The sequence below is a fragment of the Cibotium barometz genome, chromosome 35, assembly GCF_041138505.1.
Source record: "Cibotium barometz isolate CiBa-2024 chromosome 35, ASM4113850v1, whole genome shotgun sequence".
Taxonomy (NCBI): Eukaryota; Viridiplantae; Streptophyta; class Polypodiopsida; order Cyatheales; family Cibotiaceae; genus Cibotium; species Cibotium barometz.
In genome coordinates this window covers 21,632,859-21,650,723 of record NC_141080.1, presented here as the reverse complement: position 1 = coordinate 21,650,723, position 17,865 = coordinate 21,632,859, and the positions used below count along the sequence as shown (strand labels likewise).

Here is a 17,865-nt window from a genome sequence, read left to right as displayed (position 1 = left end):
ATTTTTGAGTACAATATTGCTGGATTGTGATGATAGTGGACACCCCTACGTAATGCCCCTCTGAGTCATTCCGTTTTTCCTGGCACCAGTTCAGAAATTAGGGCTTGGATTAAGCTCCAGAATGAGCCCTCTGCAGAGCTTGTTCATTGTCAACAAGCTTAAAGCTTCTCCAGGGCAAGCTTTTCCATTGTCCAGATTTTTGTAGGGGTGGTTGAGAGAGAGACAGAGAGAGAGAGAGAGAGAGGGGGGGGGGGGGGAGGGGGAGGGGGGGGGACTGGATCGGGGATTTCAGTGATGGGCTGTATCTGTGCAAAGGAGGCTGGGATTGGGCAGGAGGATTTCAGTAGTCGGAAAGAAAGAGTGCATGGTTCCAAGAGGAGGTCTTTTGCATCAGGAAGGTTGAACTTTGCGGAAGTTGGCAATGGCCTTGGTGGGAAAGAAAGAGAGAGGGTGAAGGCTAATGGGATTTCAACCACAAGGATTGCGTTGGTGGATGAAAGGAGAGAGAAACAGTGGATACAATCTGAGCCTAATCCTAGACCAAGGAATCTACCCAAGCATATAGAAGGCGAACAATTAGCTGCTGGGTGGCCTGCCTGGCTCTCAGCAGTAGCCGGAGAGGCTATAAAAGGTTGGATCCCGAGAAGAGCAGACTCTTTTGAGAAACTTGACAAGGTGAGGACTTCTGTAAGCTTTGCTTCTGACTTGTGTTTGTTTTCTTGTTCATGAAAAAAGATAATTCTTTCTTAAAGTGATTAAGTCATGGCACTCTCGTGACTTGTGGTTGGTTCAAGTCAAAGGGCAAGGCAGTTCATTTCAAGCAGTAGCCTTTTTGGGGCATCCTGTTTTTCTGTTGTGTGCTTGTTTGGCTCTTCCACCCAGAAAATGTGATTCTAACCCTTGCGATAATCAGTGATTGCATTTCTGATTTTAAGAAGTCTTGCAGTCAGGAAAAGGTCTTCACAGATCATTGGTTTGCACTCTCACACTAGTTGAGGCAAATATTCGGCAATAGGGGGGTCAGGGTTGCTATTATGGGGACCCCGTATAGTGTAGTTGTATGGGTATCTTTTGCTTGGAGTTGTAGTTCTTTCCTTTGCTGTCTAAACATTTTTTATTGATCTAAAAACTTTTCCAAAGTACTGGATTTCAGTTTTGCACACACAGTTTTGGAGATCCACCTATATGTATAATCCAAAATTGTTGTGCGGAGTCTATCAGGGAAGTTCTCAGGAGGAGCATGCACAAGAAGATTTTCTCAGTTTGCAGGTGCTTTGTAAGGAGGTAACGTTTGCAGGTTCTTGCACTTTACCACATGAGGATAGATTGTAGCGGAGTCACACGTGTTTTGGGTGAGGGAATTTGAGTTTGCTAGTTTCTTTGTTGTCTGCCTAAAACAAGGCTACGCATTTGAGGAGAATTGCAATCTTAGTTGGGGATAATTTTACAACCCTTTTGCTCATTACTACAGACACACAAAAAAGAGAGGATAAAAATCAAGGTGAAGGTACCTATATTCAAAGCCCATAGGTGGTCCAAGCAGTACAAGTTAAAGTGACATAGGCAATAATTGATTCCAGAGTGGAAGATCAGCATGAGGGGACACTTATGAAGACAAGCATCGTGATGTTTGCATCTTATCTATGCCTATATCACTTTTTCAGGGCTTGTTATATCAAGGGCATGATGAGTCTAGTAATACATATTTCATTCAAATAGATGCACTTTATTATGTATCTTCTTGCGAGCACATGAACTTTTTCTTAGTTAGACTAGAAAGGACCAAAGGGCAAAAATGACCTTAATGGAGTGTAGTGTGGCAGATCTTAAGGATTCAAAACTCCTATAAGTAATGGTGGCAAGCAAGGTTGTTTTGGAAGGTGTTTCTAATGGCTCATGGCTTCCAGAACATTTCGATATGAATGCAAGGGTCCAAAAGTTAAACATTCCATCCACATTCTATAAGAAACTTCTGGTCTTGAGGTCTCTCGACTTTTCTCCTATTATACTTTTTAACTCCTGCATCTGCCCTCCCCCATCTCAGCGCAGTCCTCCCCTTCTTTTTCGCATTTCGCTCTTTTTTCGCATCTCCCTCTTCGCTGCCCGCCCCCCCCCCCCCCCCTTCCCTCTTCTCGCTGCACAGTGCGCCCCCCTCCCCCCGTCTTCTTTTTTTGAGCTGCACCCCCCTCTTCTATTTCCTTTCCCTCTTCGTTTCCTCACCCTCTCCTCCCTCCCCTCCCGTGCAGGTTGATGCTTCCAGGCTTATGGGGTTTTTAGTTTATTCAGCAAGCTGCGTTTCATTTTGGTCTTCACCCTCAGGAGGACTCCATGGCAGTCGCTCCGTCATCTTCGACTGAAGCTGTGTTGCTTGCACTTCCTTCTCCGAAGTGGATCTACAAGTTCTTGCTATGACTGTTGCGTCACTTGAGGCCTCCACCTTGGTCCATCATCTCCGCTGCGTATTCTGACATGGTATCAGAGCCCTAGGCTCTAGATAGGTCTGGGGATTTGTGTGAGCAAGAGGGGGACTGTTTTGTGGCTGATTGGTGGACTGTTTTGGGCTGATCGGGAAGAGGAGAAGCAAGAGGAAGGCGGGCTGATTTGCTGGACAGCCACTTGCAGGTTTTAGTTCTTCTTTGTTCCCACCCACCCACCCTTTTTAGAGTACATCCCCGCTATGGCAGATCTGTTTGAGATGGCCGAGAGACATGTGAAGATCCCGACACTCCCCACGTTCCCGGTGGACCGTCAGTTGCACGAGAACAACTACGGCATATGGAAGGTTATGATGGAATCTGTTCTGGAGTCTTACGGACCTCGCTGATTTCGTCGTTGTTGGTATTCCACGGCCGGAAGTAGAGGAAGGGGAGTTACCGTCAACTCGAAAGGACCGGGAGGCCCAGACACAGATGTGGGATCGTGTCAACGCCAGGGTCCGTTCGTTTATTTTCCTCAACTGCACACCACAGGTAATCAATCATGTAAAGCACATGACGCTGGCCAGAGGTATATGGCAGCATTTGGCCTCACTTTACAACAGGGTATCGCCCATGAAGAGGATTTCCTTGGAAGTACAGATGCGGGTTATGAGACCTGCAAAGTCGTCAACGATGCGGGAGCATATTAACAAGCTGCAAGCTCTTCAGCAGGAAGTTCTTCAGGCTGGGAAGGAGATATCGTCAGAGGACATGGCCATCACGTTGCTGTCACATTTGCCCTCTTCGTACTCAGCATTTTACTCCTCTTTGATTACCAGTGGCAGGCTCAGCACCATCACGTGGGAGGAGCTTGTGCCCATGGTCTTGGACCAGGAGGAATGATTCACGAACCCTCCTCAGGGTGGAGGTTCGGAGGCCTTTACTGGCCAACGGTCGAAAGGCCGTAACTCGGGCAAAGGGAAGGCTTCATCGGAGAAGTCTTCTGAGAAGAAGTCCGACGCTGACCGCGAGAAACTGAAGGCAGAGAGGACCTGTAATGATTGTGGCGAGAAAGGCCACTACTGGAGACAGTGTCCCAAGCGAAAGACCGAGAAGGGTGAAGATTCCTCTTCAGCAATCATGAAGACTCCGGCTTTTGTGCACCTGGAGGTGATGGACACTGATGTTTCATTTTCTTCAGGCAGGGAGGAGATTGGAGGACTCTTCGCAACGGATACTCGGGAGTGGATTCTCGATAGTGGTGCTTCCAGGCACATGACTCCTTCCCGTTCCGGTTTACAGGATCTCTGCAGGCTTTCTGGTCATATTCTTACTGGGGATACGTCCACTATCCCAGTTCACAGTGAGGGCAGGCTGGAGATAGTTCCCGATGGCAGAGGGGGGAAGCATTCCTCCCAGGTGTTGTATGTTCCGGCACTTGGTTTTCATCTGTTGTCAGTGCATCAGGTTTGCAAGACTGGCGTACGGGTGGAGTTTGATGAGCATTTTGTTGCTCTCCGGGACAAAGCAACAGGCCAAGTGGTTTGGGAAGGTGGAGTGGAGAATGGAGTTTACAGGCTTTCAGCACTCTCTCTCCCAGGTCCTCAGGTTTGTGATGAGTGGCAGTCTGGTGATGGCCACTTGTGTGTGGATACGCTGCAGGTGCGGGCTTTCTGAGACCAGGTGGTGGATAGCTTGCCAGTAGATGGCAGCAGTTGGCAGGAACTTTCTAGTACTGATGTTGGTAGTTCCTGTGTTCGTGAGTCAGAGGAAGCTGAACAGGTCACTTGTGCTCTGATGTCTCGTCGCGTTCGGGACATAGAACTTCCAGTAGTTGAGGATGTTCTTTCCACGGGGACCTTTCGGAAAGCCAGGCAGGTGGCAGGTGCTTACTTGCAGAAGGAGGTGGTTTCTCCAGGCTTTGTGGTTCCGGATTCAAAGGGAATGGTTGACAGGTTTCATCAGGTTTCCAGGACTTGTTTGTGCACCGTAACTGGTGTTGATCCTTGTGAGTAGTGTGATGCCTCTTTGACTCAGAAGCTGTATGGTTCATTGATCTGGTTGATGGATACCAGATTGGACGGGAGCTTCCTGATGAGGCGGTTGAGCTCATGGTTGCGGATGTCTCTTTGGGAGATAGGATTGCGTTTCCTGTGGTTTCTGCGGCATGCGAAGGATCAGGGACTCTTGTACACAGGAGGGGGATTGTTTGATGGAGTCCGACTCCACGGTTGGAGTGACTCAGTTTGGGGAGGAGATTCAGACACGAGGGGATCTACTTATGGCCCAGGAGCAGTTTTACGGAGCAGCAGGAGGTTGCATAGCAGGTTTGGGCTTCCACTGGTGGAACCCATGGTCATCGAGAGGCACTTTGTTCGTGAACAAATCGTTGCTGATGACATCTTGCTAGAGTTCTGTTCGATGGAGGACAGTACGGTGGACCTCTTCACGAAGTCGCTCTCTCAGGATTTGCTCAGGCGGCACCCGAGCTCCCTGTGGTTGGTTTCACAGCCAGGAGCTGAGAGGGGGTGTTAGAAGTCATCTCCTGTCTAGATTTATACACCAAGGCCTTTGTTGTGGGTGTGCCCGCCCTTATCAGGTGTTTTATCATTTTTCCTCACTCCCCGTATTTTTCCCCTATTTTTTCCCATTTTTCCAGTGGTTGGGAGGGTTGCCAGAGGGTACCAGGAGCACTCCAGTGCTGGCCGACTGCACACAGGTCAGTCGTGGGCTACTGGACAGCTGGCCGACTGTACTTTCTCAGTCGTGGGCACTTCTCTGCTGGCCGACTGCATTTATGTAGTCGTGGACATTTTTCAGCAGTCGTGGGCACTTCCTATGCTGGCCGACTGCTCTCCTAGGGGCATATATATAGGCCCCCAGTCCCATACCACTATTTGTATCATATTCGGGATCTTCTTGTGTATATTAGAGCAGAGTTACACGCCTACATCTCTCTTTCTCTTGTGCTGTTTTTCTGCCTGTGTTTTTGCTCTTGTGTTCCCAGATCTGGTCATCATCTCCGCTGTGTATTCTGACAGTACCGTCCTCTTCTCCCAGTGATTGGTGGTGCCATCGGGAGAGTGATGGAGTCCCCCCTCCCTCCCCCCACCCCCTTGCCTTGGCCCTCGCGAGGGCAGTTGGGATTCCATCCCTTCGTATCTGTGTGCTGCCTTGGCCCTCGGGAGGGCAGTTGGGATTCCATCCCTTCGTATCTGTGTGGCCTCGCTGGAGTCAGTACCACATTGTATTTCTATTCCTAGCCTCCGAGGGGACCCCATACAGCAGCGCGTGGAGTATTCTGGCCTCCGAGGCCAATGCTTCATTTGCAGACGGATGGGTCACTTAGCTAGAGCTTGCCCTTGGCAGGAGTCCAGGAGACTGTCTCCGGTGGTTCCTCCTCCCGGTTCTCGTGCTGACCCTCACCAGGGGCAGGCCCTCAGGTAGCAGACCACCAGGCCCCGACTTCGGGTGACCCAGCAGACGGTGAGTGGCGGACGGTTGGACTGCGCCCGGGCCGCCAGACGACCACCAGAGTTGAGCGCGCCAGGCTGGCAGATCTCAGGAGGATTCGGTTGTGTCAGAGAAACGTTACGAGCATTTATCCGTGCACTTTCCCGTTGGTGACGCGCTCTCTCCAGTTCCAAAGTGGGCCCCTATGGCACCACCAGTATGGCGGCCGATCCCTCGTCGAGATCCCCCCCTCGACCCTCAATGTTGTGGCCGACCGGCCGGCCGGCCTCTCTGAGCCCCCGGTAGGCCCCTCCCCCCAGCTTTCCTCTTTGATGGATCCCCCTCAGTTGCACCCCTCCCTGGCCTCTCTGCCCTCCTCGCCATTGCCACTGCCGCCTCCCCCACCTCCTCCCCCAGTCTCATCATCGACGCAGTGCACTCCGCCCTGCCTTTATCATCCGAGCCGTCCCCCCCCCCCCCCCCCCCCTCTCTCTCCTCCTTTTGCCTCTCCAGAGCACTCTCGTCGCCCCCCAGCAGCCCTTGGTCCGGTGCGGAGGCAGCCGGTGGGATCAATCCGTCGCTTGATTCACCGATTCTCCGATTCGATAGAGATGACCATCGCTGCCTCCCCGGTCAGGACTCTCCCACCAGAGTCCCCAAGTGGGGCCCCCAAGATCCTAGGACAGTCTGTGGACTACAGTTTCTTCCGGTGTGAGTTATACTCCTAGACCCTCCTTTATTAGGGTTCACAAAATGCCAGGGATCGAGGGTAGTTGATGGTACCGTTTGTTGAACCTGTGCCACAAAAGAAGATACCCATGCAGAGTTAGGAACATACGTACTAATAGGCACATACGAACCTGACGCGGTCACCGACAGGGATGATGGATCTCCAAACGATCGAGGAGGTACGTGTCCTTCCTGAGAAAGAGTCCCGTACCGAAGTCTAGTTTGTCGGCTAGAATGAGAAGCAGAGCTCTCCAGTTGAGGCTGAATACCTGGGTCCAATACTGGCACACTGGTTGTGTGCATGTATCCTCCTCTGGAAGTAACGGCTGATAAGCTCGGAAAAGAAAAACCATATGCCAAGGGTGTAGAGGGTGAATGGGTAATAGTAGGCTAGTCGTCTCCCAATGAAAGACCTCGAACAGGGCTATCCAGTGAGTGAGGAGTTCCATCCTTTGTGTGATCTGTATCGGAATAAGGGGAGTCAGTATTTGGTGTAAAAAGCTGATCCTCCAGAATCGAGGGTAGACGATCCATGGTGTGTATTTTCTAGTCTTCGATCCCTTTGCTCATGATTGCTCTGATACCATGTGAGGGCAAAAGAGACCAAAGGACCAAATATATGAAAGATCAGAGTAAAACACACAGCATGCAATGGTGATGTGAATAGAAAAGATGAAGTCCAGTACAGGAGCTCTATGTGAGACTCCGAATAAGCAGAGAGAGCAGCTGTCTCATAAATCGCAGTTAACAGAGCTGGAGTGACCTTGATGAAAGCACTGATATAAGCCTGATATTAGACTGATGTGAGCCTGAAGTAAGGCTGCTGAAAAAACACCGATGTCAGCCCAAGGCAAACGCTGAAGACAGACTGATGAAGACGATCAGTCCAGCAGTAGAAAACGCTGTAGGAGAACCTGATGTAGGCGGCGAAAAGGCTGTGTGAAGGCTGATGTAGACGGCCAAAACCAGCAGCAGTTAATGCTGCAAGAGAACGTGATGTAGGCGGCGAATAAACTGTGGTGAGGCTGATGTAGGCGGCAAAAACCAGCAGCAGTTAACGCTGCAAGAGAACCTGCTGTAGGTGGCGACAAGCGATGTGAGCCGTCTGTGTGCTGACCAGCAGGAGATGGCAAGGCACACTATGATGTGCAGTTCACGAGATATCCAGCCTGCGATGAAACGCAGATGTGAGGCGTCCAGGGCACAAGCGATGGAACGCTGATGTGAAGAGAAATGCGGATGCGCCCAGTCCACGTAGGTTGGTGGTGATGAACACGAGAAGGGCCTCATTTATATGAGAGTTTTAGTGGCCAGCATAGAAGTCGGCCCTTTTTGGGCTGCCTGTTTTGGGTATATTTTCACACATTGTTTAGGTGTTTTACCTTTTCATGGAAGGCAGCCAAGGGCTGCAAGACAGATGTACCTTTTTGTACCATATGAAATACTGAATTTCCAGCTATCTCATTCTCTCTCTCCTCTCCCTTCTGTCTGCGTTTTTTCATCAGCGTGTTCTAGATGGTGTTTAGGGCTGAAAGAAGACTCTTAGAGCTTCCGCATGTAACATTGGTATCAAAGCATCAAGGCTAAACACTGATTCAGTCCCATATGAAGGTGTACAGGTCCAAGGTACCGGAAAGTGCACAGGTACGAGGCCCAAGGCAAGGAACACAAGACCGGGAAGAGCTCCCAAGAGGTTGGTTGGTGGTGTTCCACAATGCCCAAAGGGGATGGCAGTCCTGTGAGCCAAGAAAGGCTTTCGGGCAACGGTTCCAAGGGAGGATGATCCTCCAAGGGGTGGAGTGAGAGTGCCAGACTCATTTCTCAGGAATGAAGACCAAGACGGTGCTTAGAGACAGGGCAGGAATGGATTGGGGACTGGATGGAACAGATGCATAGATCTTATTCAGAGTTGAGAGTGGATTTGGAGACCGGGCCGGGCATTCAGTGAAAAGGTTGCCAGAGTAGGAAGGATGACAGAGGGTCTCCGGGAATAGAATGGGATGATGACAGTCATCCAAGAAGAAGATTGGAATCCCGTCATCAAGTTTAGCAGAGGGGGATGTCATGTGCACACACATGTACATGCTTATCTCAGAGGCTAACCCTAAGAAGGCAACAAGATAAAGAAGAAAAGATCACAACAGAACTAGATTTTGGAGCATTTACGGTGGAGTATCTTGTGGAGGGACAGAGGGAATATTCCTGTCGGCTACAGCATTTATGTGATTTATTTGTCCAGGAGCTGGCCAACAAGCAGTCGGCTAGTCCATGAGATAATCTCCAGCCTATATAAGGCTTAGGTGCTCATTGTTGTGACCATTTAACTTCTTTTGAGTTGGGTCATAAAACTAGGGTTTGGTTGGGTGTTTTACCTTTTCATGGAAGGCACTCTCTCTCTCTCTCTCTCCCTTTTGTCTGCGTTTTTGCATCAGCATGTTCTAGATGGTGTTTAGGGCTGAAAGAAGACTCTCAGAGCCTCCGCATGTAACAAGAGCCTCCGCATGTAACAACAGAGGACCCTTGGAGGCATGACAGGCATGTGAGCTCGAGGATTCCGGACAGCCTCATTCAGGACCCCGAGATATGCAGCAGTATGACCAGCCAACTTGACCAACCCCTATCTAGTATAAATAGGCTTGCATAGGGCTTAGTTCTACCATTCAGTCTTCAGTGAGCTAGGTGCCTTCCTCCTCAGCACTAGGAGCATTCCCCGCCTTTAGCCTAGACTGGTTCTTGCCTTTTGGAGCTTGTGTTTGTGCTTGCAGCCTTCCTTGAAGCTTAACGCAGCCCCTTCATGCAGTCCATTCAGTAGCCAGCCACTCCATAGATACCACAGCCAGCAGGCGCATCTAGTTGAACCTTAACACAGCCTTCTGTGCATTCAACGCAACCATTCAGACCTTCAGCCATCTGTTAAGCCCTCAGGCGCCTGCATACAGCACACAGCCAGCCCCAAGACAGCAGATTACAGTCTGCGTTTGAGCACAGAACACCACCAGCAGCCATTCAGTCCCCTCCAGGCCTGCGTTTGCAGATCTACAGCCGTATAGCAGTGCGTTTCAGCCCTACAGTCTGCGTTTCAATCCAGCATCAGTTCTACAACATTACCTCGCCTTCTGTGCATCATCCATACATGCTACAATCATCTGGTGAAGGTAACATATCATTCATAAGCATTTCAGCATATTTACATAGCTTAGAACAATCCACCGCAGTCCTTTCTCAGCCTCAAGTGTGCAGCCCTTCCTCATGCCCTTGGGAAGAGTGCATAGGCTCGAGAGATCAGTTCATCGAGGTGTTTCTACAGCCGTGTACAGTTCAGCCAGGCTTCCGATCCTCCGAGATCTTGCGTTTGGCTTATCTACAGTCCACACTCATTCTCTCTAGAGTAATAAAGCAAATACTATCTCGTTATTGGGATAGGGGGCCCTTCAGTGGGTAATTTGGGACCCAATCTGGTGTACAATTCTCATCTCTCTCTCTCATATCTCTTTAAAGTTTGAAGTATTAAAGTGGATTGCTAAACTCACGAAACTAAGGATACAGAAGACGGTGTGAGCATGTGTGACAGGATCCTCCAATACAAAGACTTCCGCTGCATATTACACGCAATTACCCACTGAAGGCCCCCCCTTGCAAACAGGAGTATTTGCTTGTATTACTTTGTACAATGATGTGAATAATGACTGAGGATTGCCAAATGCAAGATCGAACGCAAGCTGAACCATATGCTGACCCAATAGCACTGTAGAAGACTCTATGAAGCCACTAATGCAAGCTAGATCTTTTGAAGGGTTGCACATATGTTGGATGAAGATGAGAGGATCTGCTATGCTGCCTTGGAGTGACGCACAAGGTGCTTGAGGCTAATTTGTATGCTCCAAGAACCCAAGGGATCTTAAGCACACATGTTCTCTTGATTGCTTGATTGAATACTCGTGGAATGAGATGATTTATGCAATGATCTATGGGGTGCCTTATATATGAGATGGATTCTGCTGGTCGGTTCTAATATGCTGCTGCTGGCCTGTTTTATAGCCCACTGTGACAAACAAACATTAAATGGTAGCGCCTAGCAATAAATGTTGGCATCAATTGTTGGCTCAACATTAGATGCTGGCCGACTGTTATATATGCTGGAAACTGACTGTCATCAGCCGTAAAGTTTGGCCGACATGATATATGGGGTGTCCATGATGGCATGATGCAAGCATTAAGAACCAAGGCATATACTATGCCTAGTATTGCCTCACGGGCTGGCCAATGGGCTGGCCCATGCATCAATGCTTCTATATGCTTTTACATGCTTTGTATATGCGGCTATAGGATTGACTTATGCATGCCCTAACCTTAGATGACCCTACATGCTTGTTCTCCAAGTGGGTTAAGGGACTGGCCTTGACACCTAAGGCTGGGAGACTAACCTACGTAGCTTGTGTGTGGCATGTCCCGGACTGGGGCTCACAATGGGGCCACAACATATGACGAATATTCCTAAAAAAGGTCTTAATGATGTATAATATTACATTGAATGTTGACCAGTGTGTCATAGTGTAGGGTGCATGTGACATTCCCTCTTGCTTAGCTTGGCGGCAAGTTCATGGCTTCCAATTTGTTTGACAATATCTGCGGGTACTCTTGGTAGAACTCTTCGTCTAGCCAATATGCGGCTTCATGAGTGCCTCAGTCCTTGAACTTCATGTAGAAGTGCCCTTGTTTGCGGTGGCTGGAACCATCATGCTTCCCATCTGTGGAGGAGAATCGCTCGGGCTCGATGACTTCGGCTTCATCAACCATCTCAGGCTGTTGCTCATTTGAGACCACGTGTAATGTTGGTCTAACATAGGGCTTCAACCAAGAAACATGGAAGACGTTATGCATAGTCCAATTGTTTGGTAGTTTTAGCTTCATGGAGAAATCACTTATCTTTTTAATGATTGGAAAAGGACCAAGTTGTGACAGGAGAGCTTGGGACAACACTTGCCCACTTGCTTCAATCTTTACTTCATGATCCGGAGATACACCCAATCCCCTTCTTTGTAGTCTTTTAGACTTGTTGCTTGCCTAGTGTATGCTTCGTGAGCTTAGGCGAGGCGCTCCTTTACTGACTCAATGATTTTTGAAAATGTTTTTGTGGTTTTGTTGGCCTCCAATGAAGGCGGCACCATCCTCATCAGAAGTGACGAGAAACGGTAGCCAAAAGCTGCCTCTCAAGGAGTGCGACCCTCAAATCTTGTTTTGTTCCTACACGAATTAGGGTTTCACAAGATGGGCTGATTCCTCTGCTAAACACATGCTAAACTTTGAACCTAACCACTAGCCCTAGCATGACACATGCATGTGAGTGTTGGAAGTTCATGCATGTGATAAGCGTTTACAAGCTACAACACTTGTCAAGTCTTGTTCTTGCTCCTTTTCTTGCAACTAAGTTAGCTTTATGCTGACACAACATGGGGGGTTCATGTAAATACGCAAAGAATAGACCACAAGAGCATTGTTGGTTGTGATGGGATTGATCTAGGGTTCAGGTAATCCATAAATTACACAAGCTGAGAAAAGAAGGGCATGCTAGGAATTTGCAATTAATCACTTCCTGTGTGAGCTCGGGATGAATTGACTTGTTAGAGATTCACAACGCTTATTCTTTCTACCTTTAGCGGTGCATTTGTCCTATCAACTACTTATTTGCTGTAGTAATTCTTTCTATTTGCTACTTCCCTCCGTGCTAGGCTTCATTATGGCTGAGTCTGCCCTGCATCTCCGGAGGTTTGACAGAAACTCAGTACAAAGGGCTTTGTGTGAATATATGCTCTTATGTGTGTGTGTGTGTGTGTGTGTGGAGTGCGTGTGTGAGAGCATATCTTGATACAGAGTTCTACACCCACTATTGGGCACTGATGACATTAGTGGGGATGTCATAGTCTCTAGTCCATACTATGCATAATGGAATTGATAGTTATATAGTCTTGTGGGTTTACTACCATGAGTATATAACATGCATGTTCGTAAAAGGTGAATTTGGGCATGTTCCTGGATTCATCTTGGTATATAATTTAGAAAATTGAGTCTTATGGCCTATCCTGAATTTAAGGCACAAAATCTTGTTTTCCAAATTGGACTTCAGTGTTTCTTTCAATTAGATTGGCACATTCCTATTTTCAGATTTTTAGTATCAGCAGTTGCTATTCTTTCTTGTCTAAAAGTTTCACCTAAGAGATCCGAGTCTTAAGTAACCATGTGTGTGCGTGCGTGCACGCACATGGTGGGTGCAGGTACACTCTCAAGGCCTTAAGTTGTTTGATTGTTTTTCTTGGTCAGCGTGAATGTAATGTGTAACTTACTCTTAAGTAAATGTGTGCGCGCGTGCACATGGTGGGTGCAAGTACAGTCTCAAGGCCTTGAGTTGTTTGATTGTTTTTCTTGGTCAGTGTGTATGCAACATGGACATCATGAATTTTTTCATGTCTGTGCAGATCGGTCAAGGCACTTACAGCAATGTTTATAAAGCACGTGATTTGGAGACGGGAAAGGTTGTTGCACTCAAAAAAGTGAGGTTTGACAATCTGGAACCTGAGAGTGTTCGGTTCATGGCTCGGGAAATCCAAGTTTTACGTCGGCTTGACCATCCAAATGTTGTAAAGCTGGAAGGGTTAGTTACATCAAGAATGTCCTGCAGCCTTTACCTTGTTTTTGAATATATGGAACATGATCTAGCTGGGCTTGCAGCCTCTCCGGGAACAACGTTTACAGAACCACAGGTTAGTGAAGTTTTACAAATCTGCAGTGAGTCGGTTACACTCTTAGTTTGCTCAAATCTGCAGTGAGTTGGTTACACTCTTAGTTTGTCCGATATAACATAATACTGGACTTGGCAAACAGGTGAAATGCTACTTACAACAGCTACTCAGGGGGCTTGACCACTGTCATAGTCGAGGTGTCCTCCATCGTGATATAAAGGGATCCAATCTTCTTCTTGATAATTTGGGGATCTTAAAGATTGCTGACTTTGGGCTTGCTACAGTTTTTCATCCTGATCAGAAGCCGCCTTTGACTAGCCGTGTGGTTACCTTGTGGTATCGTCCCCCTGAGCTTCTGTTGGGGGCAACAGAGTATGGAGTTGCTGTAGACCTTTGGAGCACAGGATGCATTCTAGCAGAACTACTGGCAGGAAAGCCTATTATGCCTGGAAGAACTGAAGTAAGTGCCCTTCCTGTTTCAAGCCTCAAATGCCATAGGTTTTAGTCCCTCATCTTTACTCCAGCCGCCTTTTTATCTCAGCTTTGTTCCAGACCATGTTCTTTTGTATGTCTTTTTGGGCACCTAAGATAGACAAACACAACGATGACTCAATTTAATTCATTCCAGGTTGAGCAATTGCACAAAATATTCAAGCTTTGTGGCTCTCCATCTGAAGAATACTGGAAGAAGTCAAAGCTTCCACATGCCACTATCTTCAAGCCAAAACAACCTTATAAGAGGTGCATTGCTGAGACTTTCAAAGAGTTTCCACCATCGGCTTTGGCCTCACTCGAAACTCTGCTTGCCATAGAACCAGCAGATAGGGGGACAGCGGCAGCAGCACTTGCGAGTGAAGTAAGGTTTCTAAGACCTCAAAGCTTCTACAAAATTTATTTTGGAAGGTTAAGCGCAAGAACTTGTGTTGGTTGTTGTCGGCCCAAGCTTTTATATAGACCTTTTCTTGGTGTACCTAAAGGTGGTGATTGAGGTGAATGATTGGCTTGACTTTTGAGTTGTTCCAGTTTTTTACTACAAAGCCGTTGGCATGTGACCCTTCTAGTCTTCCCAAATACCCACCAAGCAAGGAATTTGATGCAAAATTACGAGATGAAGAAGCTCGAAGGTAAGATTCTGCCTTTCTAGTCACCTTTCTCAATCCGTGGAAAATGATCCAAGTTCTTGTAAACTCAAGTGGTTTTCGGACATTTTATTATGCTGAGGACATGCAGGCCTTATAATATGTATGCAATATGCATTGTATTTATAGGCAAAGAGCTGCTGGAGGGAGGGTGCAAGGTTCTGATGCTACAAAGAGGGTTGGGCATCCAAGCAAGGCAGTTCCTGCACCAGATGCAAATGCAGAGTTGGCAGCATCCATTCAGGTGAAACCCTTCTCAAATGTTCTCACTTCAAAGCACCAAGTAGACACATGACAACCATGTTTTAGTTAGGCAGAAATGCCGACTGACCTCACACGTTTACTGCAGAAACGCCGACTGCCTTCACATGCCTCTGTAAAAAGTAAAAGTGAGAAGTTCAATCCTAAGCAAGAGGATTCAGCTGTGGGTTTTCCTATTGATCCACCACGCCCTGCAGACGGAGCTGCCGTTTATGTACCTCCTCCAGGTCGTTTTGGTCTTCTAGCAAATTCAAATATTGCTTTAATGGGTTTGAGAAATCAGAAGGAAGATGATCCTTCTATGGCCCCTCCTCGTCCCACAGCTCAATCCACCAGGTCTTCGACTCTGCCCAATCTCAAGTCGCAATCAGAGAATAGTTCTGAAACTGCGGACCGGTCCAGTCCTTCCGCTCTGGTGGCTGCAAGGAACAATGGAAGTGCAGAGCTACATAAGCAGGTTCCTACTGCCAGACAGACGGATAGGTTTGATGGAAGTGGTGGGATGAAAAAGTTAAATTATGAGCATGCTGAGCTTTCGGAACCCGTGAAAGATCAGGCAGAGTTGCAATGGTCTGAGACATTTCAGAAGGGGGTAGAAGGGTTCCACCTAAAAGATCCAGCTCAACGTGATCGGGCAACTCTGGTAATATTTTAGGAGACTTAGATTTTCAGATTGTTGTGTATCTCAAAACTGTGGCTGTGTTTAAAAATTTAAAAGCTGTATGTGCAGGGTTTTGGTGGTGGACAGGCTGACAGAATACATTTCTCTGGACCATTGCTGCACCCTTCTGCAAATATTGATGACATCCTTGGACAGCATGAACGGCAAATACAGGAAGCTGTGCGCCGTTCTCGGCATGACAAAGGAAGAAATCAACGCAGTGCACCTTCCCATAGGGCATGGCCCACTGTTTCCAATGGGAATGCAGAAGTTCTAGAGTCTGGTAAGAATCATGGACCACCACCAACACGCAGTGGACGGTGGAAACCAAGAAAGCCACAGTTGACAGAAGGGATCGCGGAGCTGAGTGAACCACAAGAAGGGCTATCTTCCGTAATTGAGAACTGTGAGAGAGAGCATGAAACATGACATACAGTTTTATCATGGACTACTTTCACACCAAATTTGCTTGGGAATTGTGCATTATGTTGCCAATAACATGGATGGTTGCCATCAGCCACGGGTGTATTCAAGGGCGCCTTTGTCCTTGGCTGCAGAAAACTGAGATGATTGGGCTGGGAAAGTTTCTTCAAGTCATCATAATTATTGCCAGTTCTTGTAGATATCAACTACCTACCAAGTGGCCATGTGCACATATTTAAAGCCATGGTGGTGGTACGTGTAAAACATCAATGTTGTATTCTAGTCCAACTGAGAAACCCTGAGGCGTCTTCATTAGTTGTGCACATTTGGGCTTTTGGCACATTGACAACCCTGGGCGGGCTTCATTTCGTTGCAGCAAAGAAATGGACACATCACAGGTGCTTCTGAAAGAGAGGATGCATTTTTTTGCTCACAGGTTGGGTTACGTATAATCAGTCCTCTGTATCAGATTTTCATAAAACAGATCCTGGAGCTGTTATCAATGCACATGTTTGCTCTGGCGGATTGGTAACTATCACGTGTATTTAGAATGTGTCAGGGTGTCAGTGGTGGATGTGAGAGTTTGTATGGTAAATCTCCCCCTTTCATCAAGCCCATTGTCTACGCATCACAAGATGGTGCATAACATCCTCAGGTTTGCTAATTTCTGAACTGGGTATATTTTGCTCATTTTTGGAGCTATACAATTATCTGCGCATTTGCTCTTGAGCATGAGTGATGCATCGGTATCCAATGAGAGGATTTTAGAACACAATAAAATATAAAATAGTATAGTAGAAGTTGCTATTTATTAGTACCGATTTGTAAATATCGACATCAAACCCAAAATAACACACCGAGTACTAATGATTGAGGTTACATAGGTCCTGCATCAAGTAAAAGAGACAATTTGAGTTGTTTCTTGTTATGCTAGCCACCAAGTCCAAAATCAAAATAACTAGAAACCAAAAGTGCTCGCTGCAAGGTAGCGTCAGGGCCTGTGCGGGCGATGTGAATGGGAGTGTGTGTAAGATGCAGAGGGGTGAATGTGTACGTGCACGTGTGCATGCATGTGCAAGCGTATGGGATGCAGATGTGAATGTACACGTGAATGTGTGGGGAGGGTGTACGTGTGTGCGAGAATGTGCGAAAGTGGGGTGCACATGCAAATGCGTAAATGCAAGTGCGTGTGCACACATACATGTGCAAATGAGTGCACGCACGGGTGAATGTGTACATGCATCTGTGTGTGAGGGGTGCGCACGTGCAAGGTGCATACATGTGAATGCAAAGTGCATATGCATGAGCATATGGGAATGTAGGTGCATGTGCAGGTAGGTGGGTGTGCAAGTGTGAATTTGGGTGCATGTGCGCATGGGTATGTGGATACGAGTGAATGTGCATGCACGGGGTGTGGGCATGTGCATGTGCGAGTGAGCGTAAGTGAATGTGCATGCAGGTGTGAGTGTATGTTCATGTGGGTGCTCGTGCATGTGAAAGTGTGAATGCAATGGGGTGTGCATGCACATGGGTGAAATTGTGATGTGTAAGAGTGGGTGCAAGCACTTGCGCAGGTGAAAGTGTGTGAATGCAATGGGCTGTGCACATGCGCGGATGAAAATGTGATGTGTGTAAGAATGGGTGCACACGTATAAATGTGTGCATGAGGTACAAATGTGTGTGCATGTGGTGTAAATGTGCATGCACGTGGTGCAAATGTGCATGTTTTGTAGTTGTTTTTAAATGATTCTTGATACGTTTTTGGGTTTTTTTTGGAGTTTTTCACCATTCCCAGTAAAGGTCGTACCATACACTTGAGTGAGGAGGATACACTACACATGCTTACCGTGTGTGCGTTGAGTAGAGAATCATTTGCCCCTGCATGATGAAAGCTTAGATAGCTAGCTTTGCTAGCACGCTTGATCAAGCTAAGTCTTTCCACCTCTAGCTTGTGAGTTGGTGTTACGATGTGGTACACATAGGTGTTATGGGATCTTGGTGATCTCTTTGAGCCTTGTGGGTTGCTTGGTGGTGCCATAGAAGTG

General features: G+C 47.5%; 1 protein-coding gene across 1 annotated transcript; it reads left to right on the top strand.

Moving 5' to 3' along the window:
• The first annotated feature begins 262 nt into the window (after positions 1-262).
• Positions 263-16,546, top strand: LOC147618228 (putative serine/threonine-protein kinase At1g54610). The gene is made up of 8 exons (XM_086774674.1): positions 263-675; positions 13,073-13,357; positions 13,479-13,796; positions 13,965-14,192; positions 14,360-14,460; positions 14,605-14,719; positions 14,825-15,379; positions 15,467-16,546. The coding sequence occupies exons 1-8, from the start codon at positions 295-297 to the stop codon at positions 15,824-15,826; spliced, it is 2,343 nt and encodes a 780-aa protein (XP_086630800.1). The 5' UTR covers positions 263-294; the 3' UTR covers positions 15,827-16,546.
• The last annotated feature ends 1,319 nt before the right edge of the window (positions 16,547-17,865 follow it).

What these genes read in the sequence shown, in the direction of transcription:
- LOC147618228 (XM_086774674.1), top strand. Translation starts at nt 295, where the DNA reads ATGGGCTGTATCTGTGCAAAGGAGGCTGGGATTGGGCAGGAGGATTTC. An exon ending in CAACGTTTACAGAACCACAG is followed by an intron (nt 13,358 to 13,478) that starts GTTAGTGAAGTT and finishes CTTGGCAAACAG; the next exon opens with GTGAAATGCTACTTACAACA. An exon ending in AACGTGATCGGGCAACTCTG is followed by an intron (nt 15,380 to 15,466) that starts GTAATATTTTAG and finishes CTGTATGTGCAG; the next exon opens with GGTTTTGGTGGTGGACAGGC.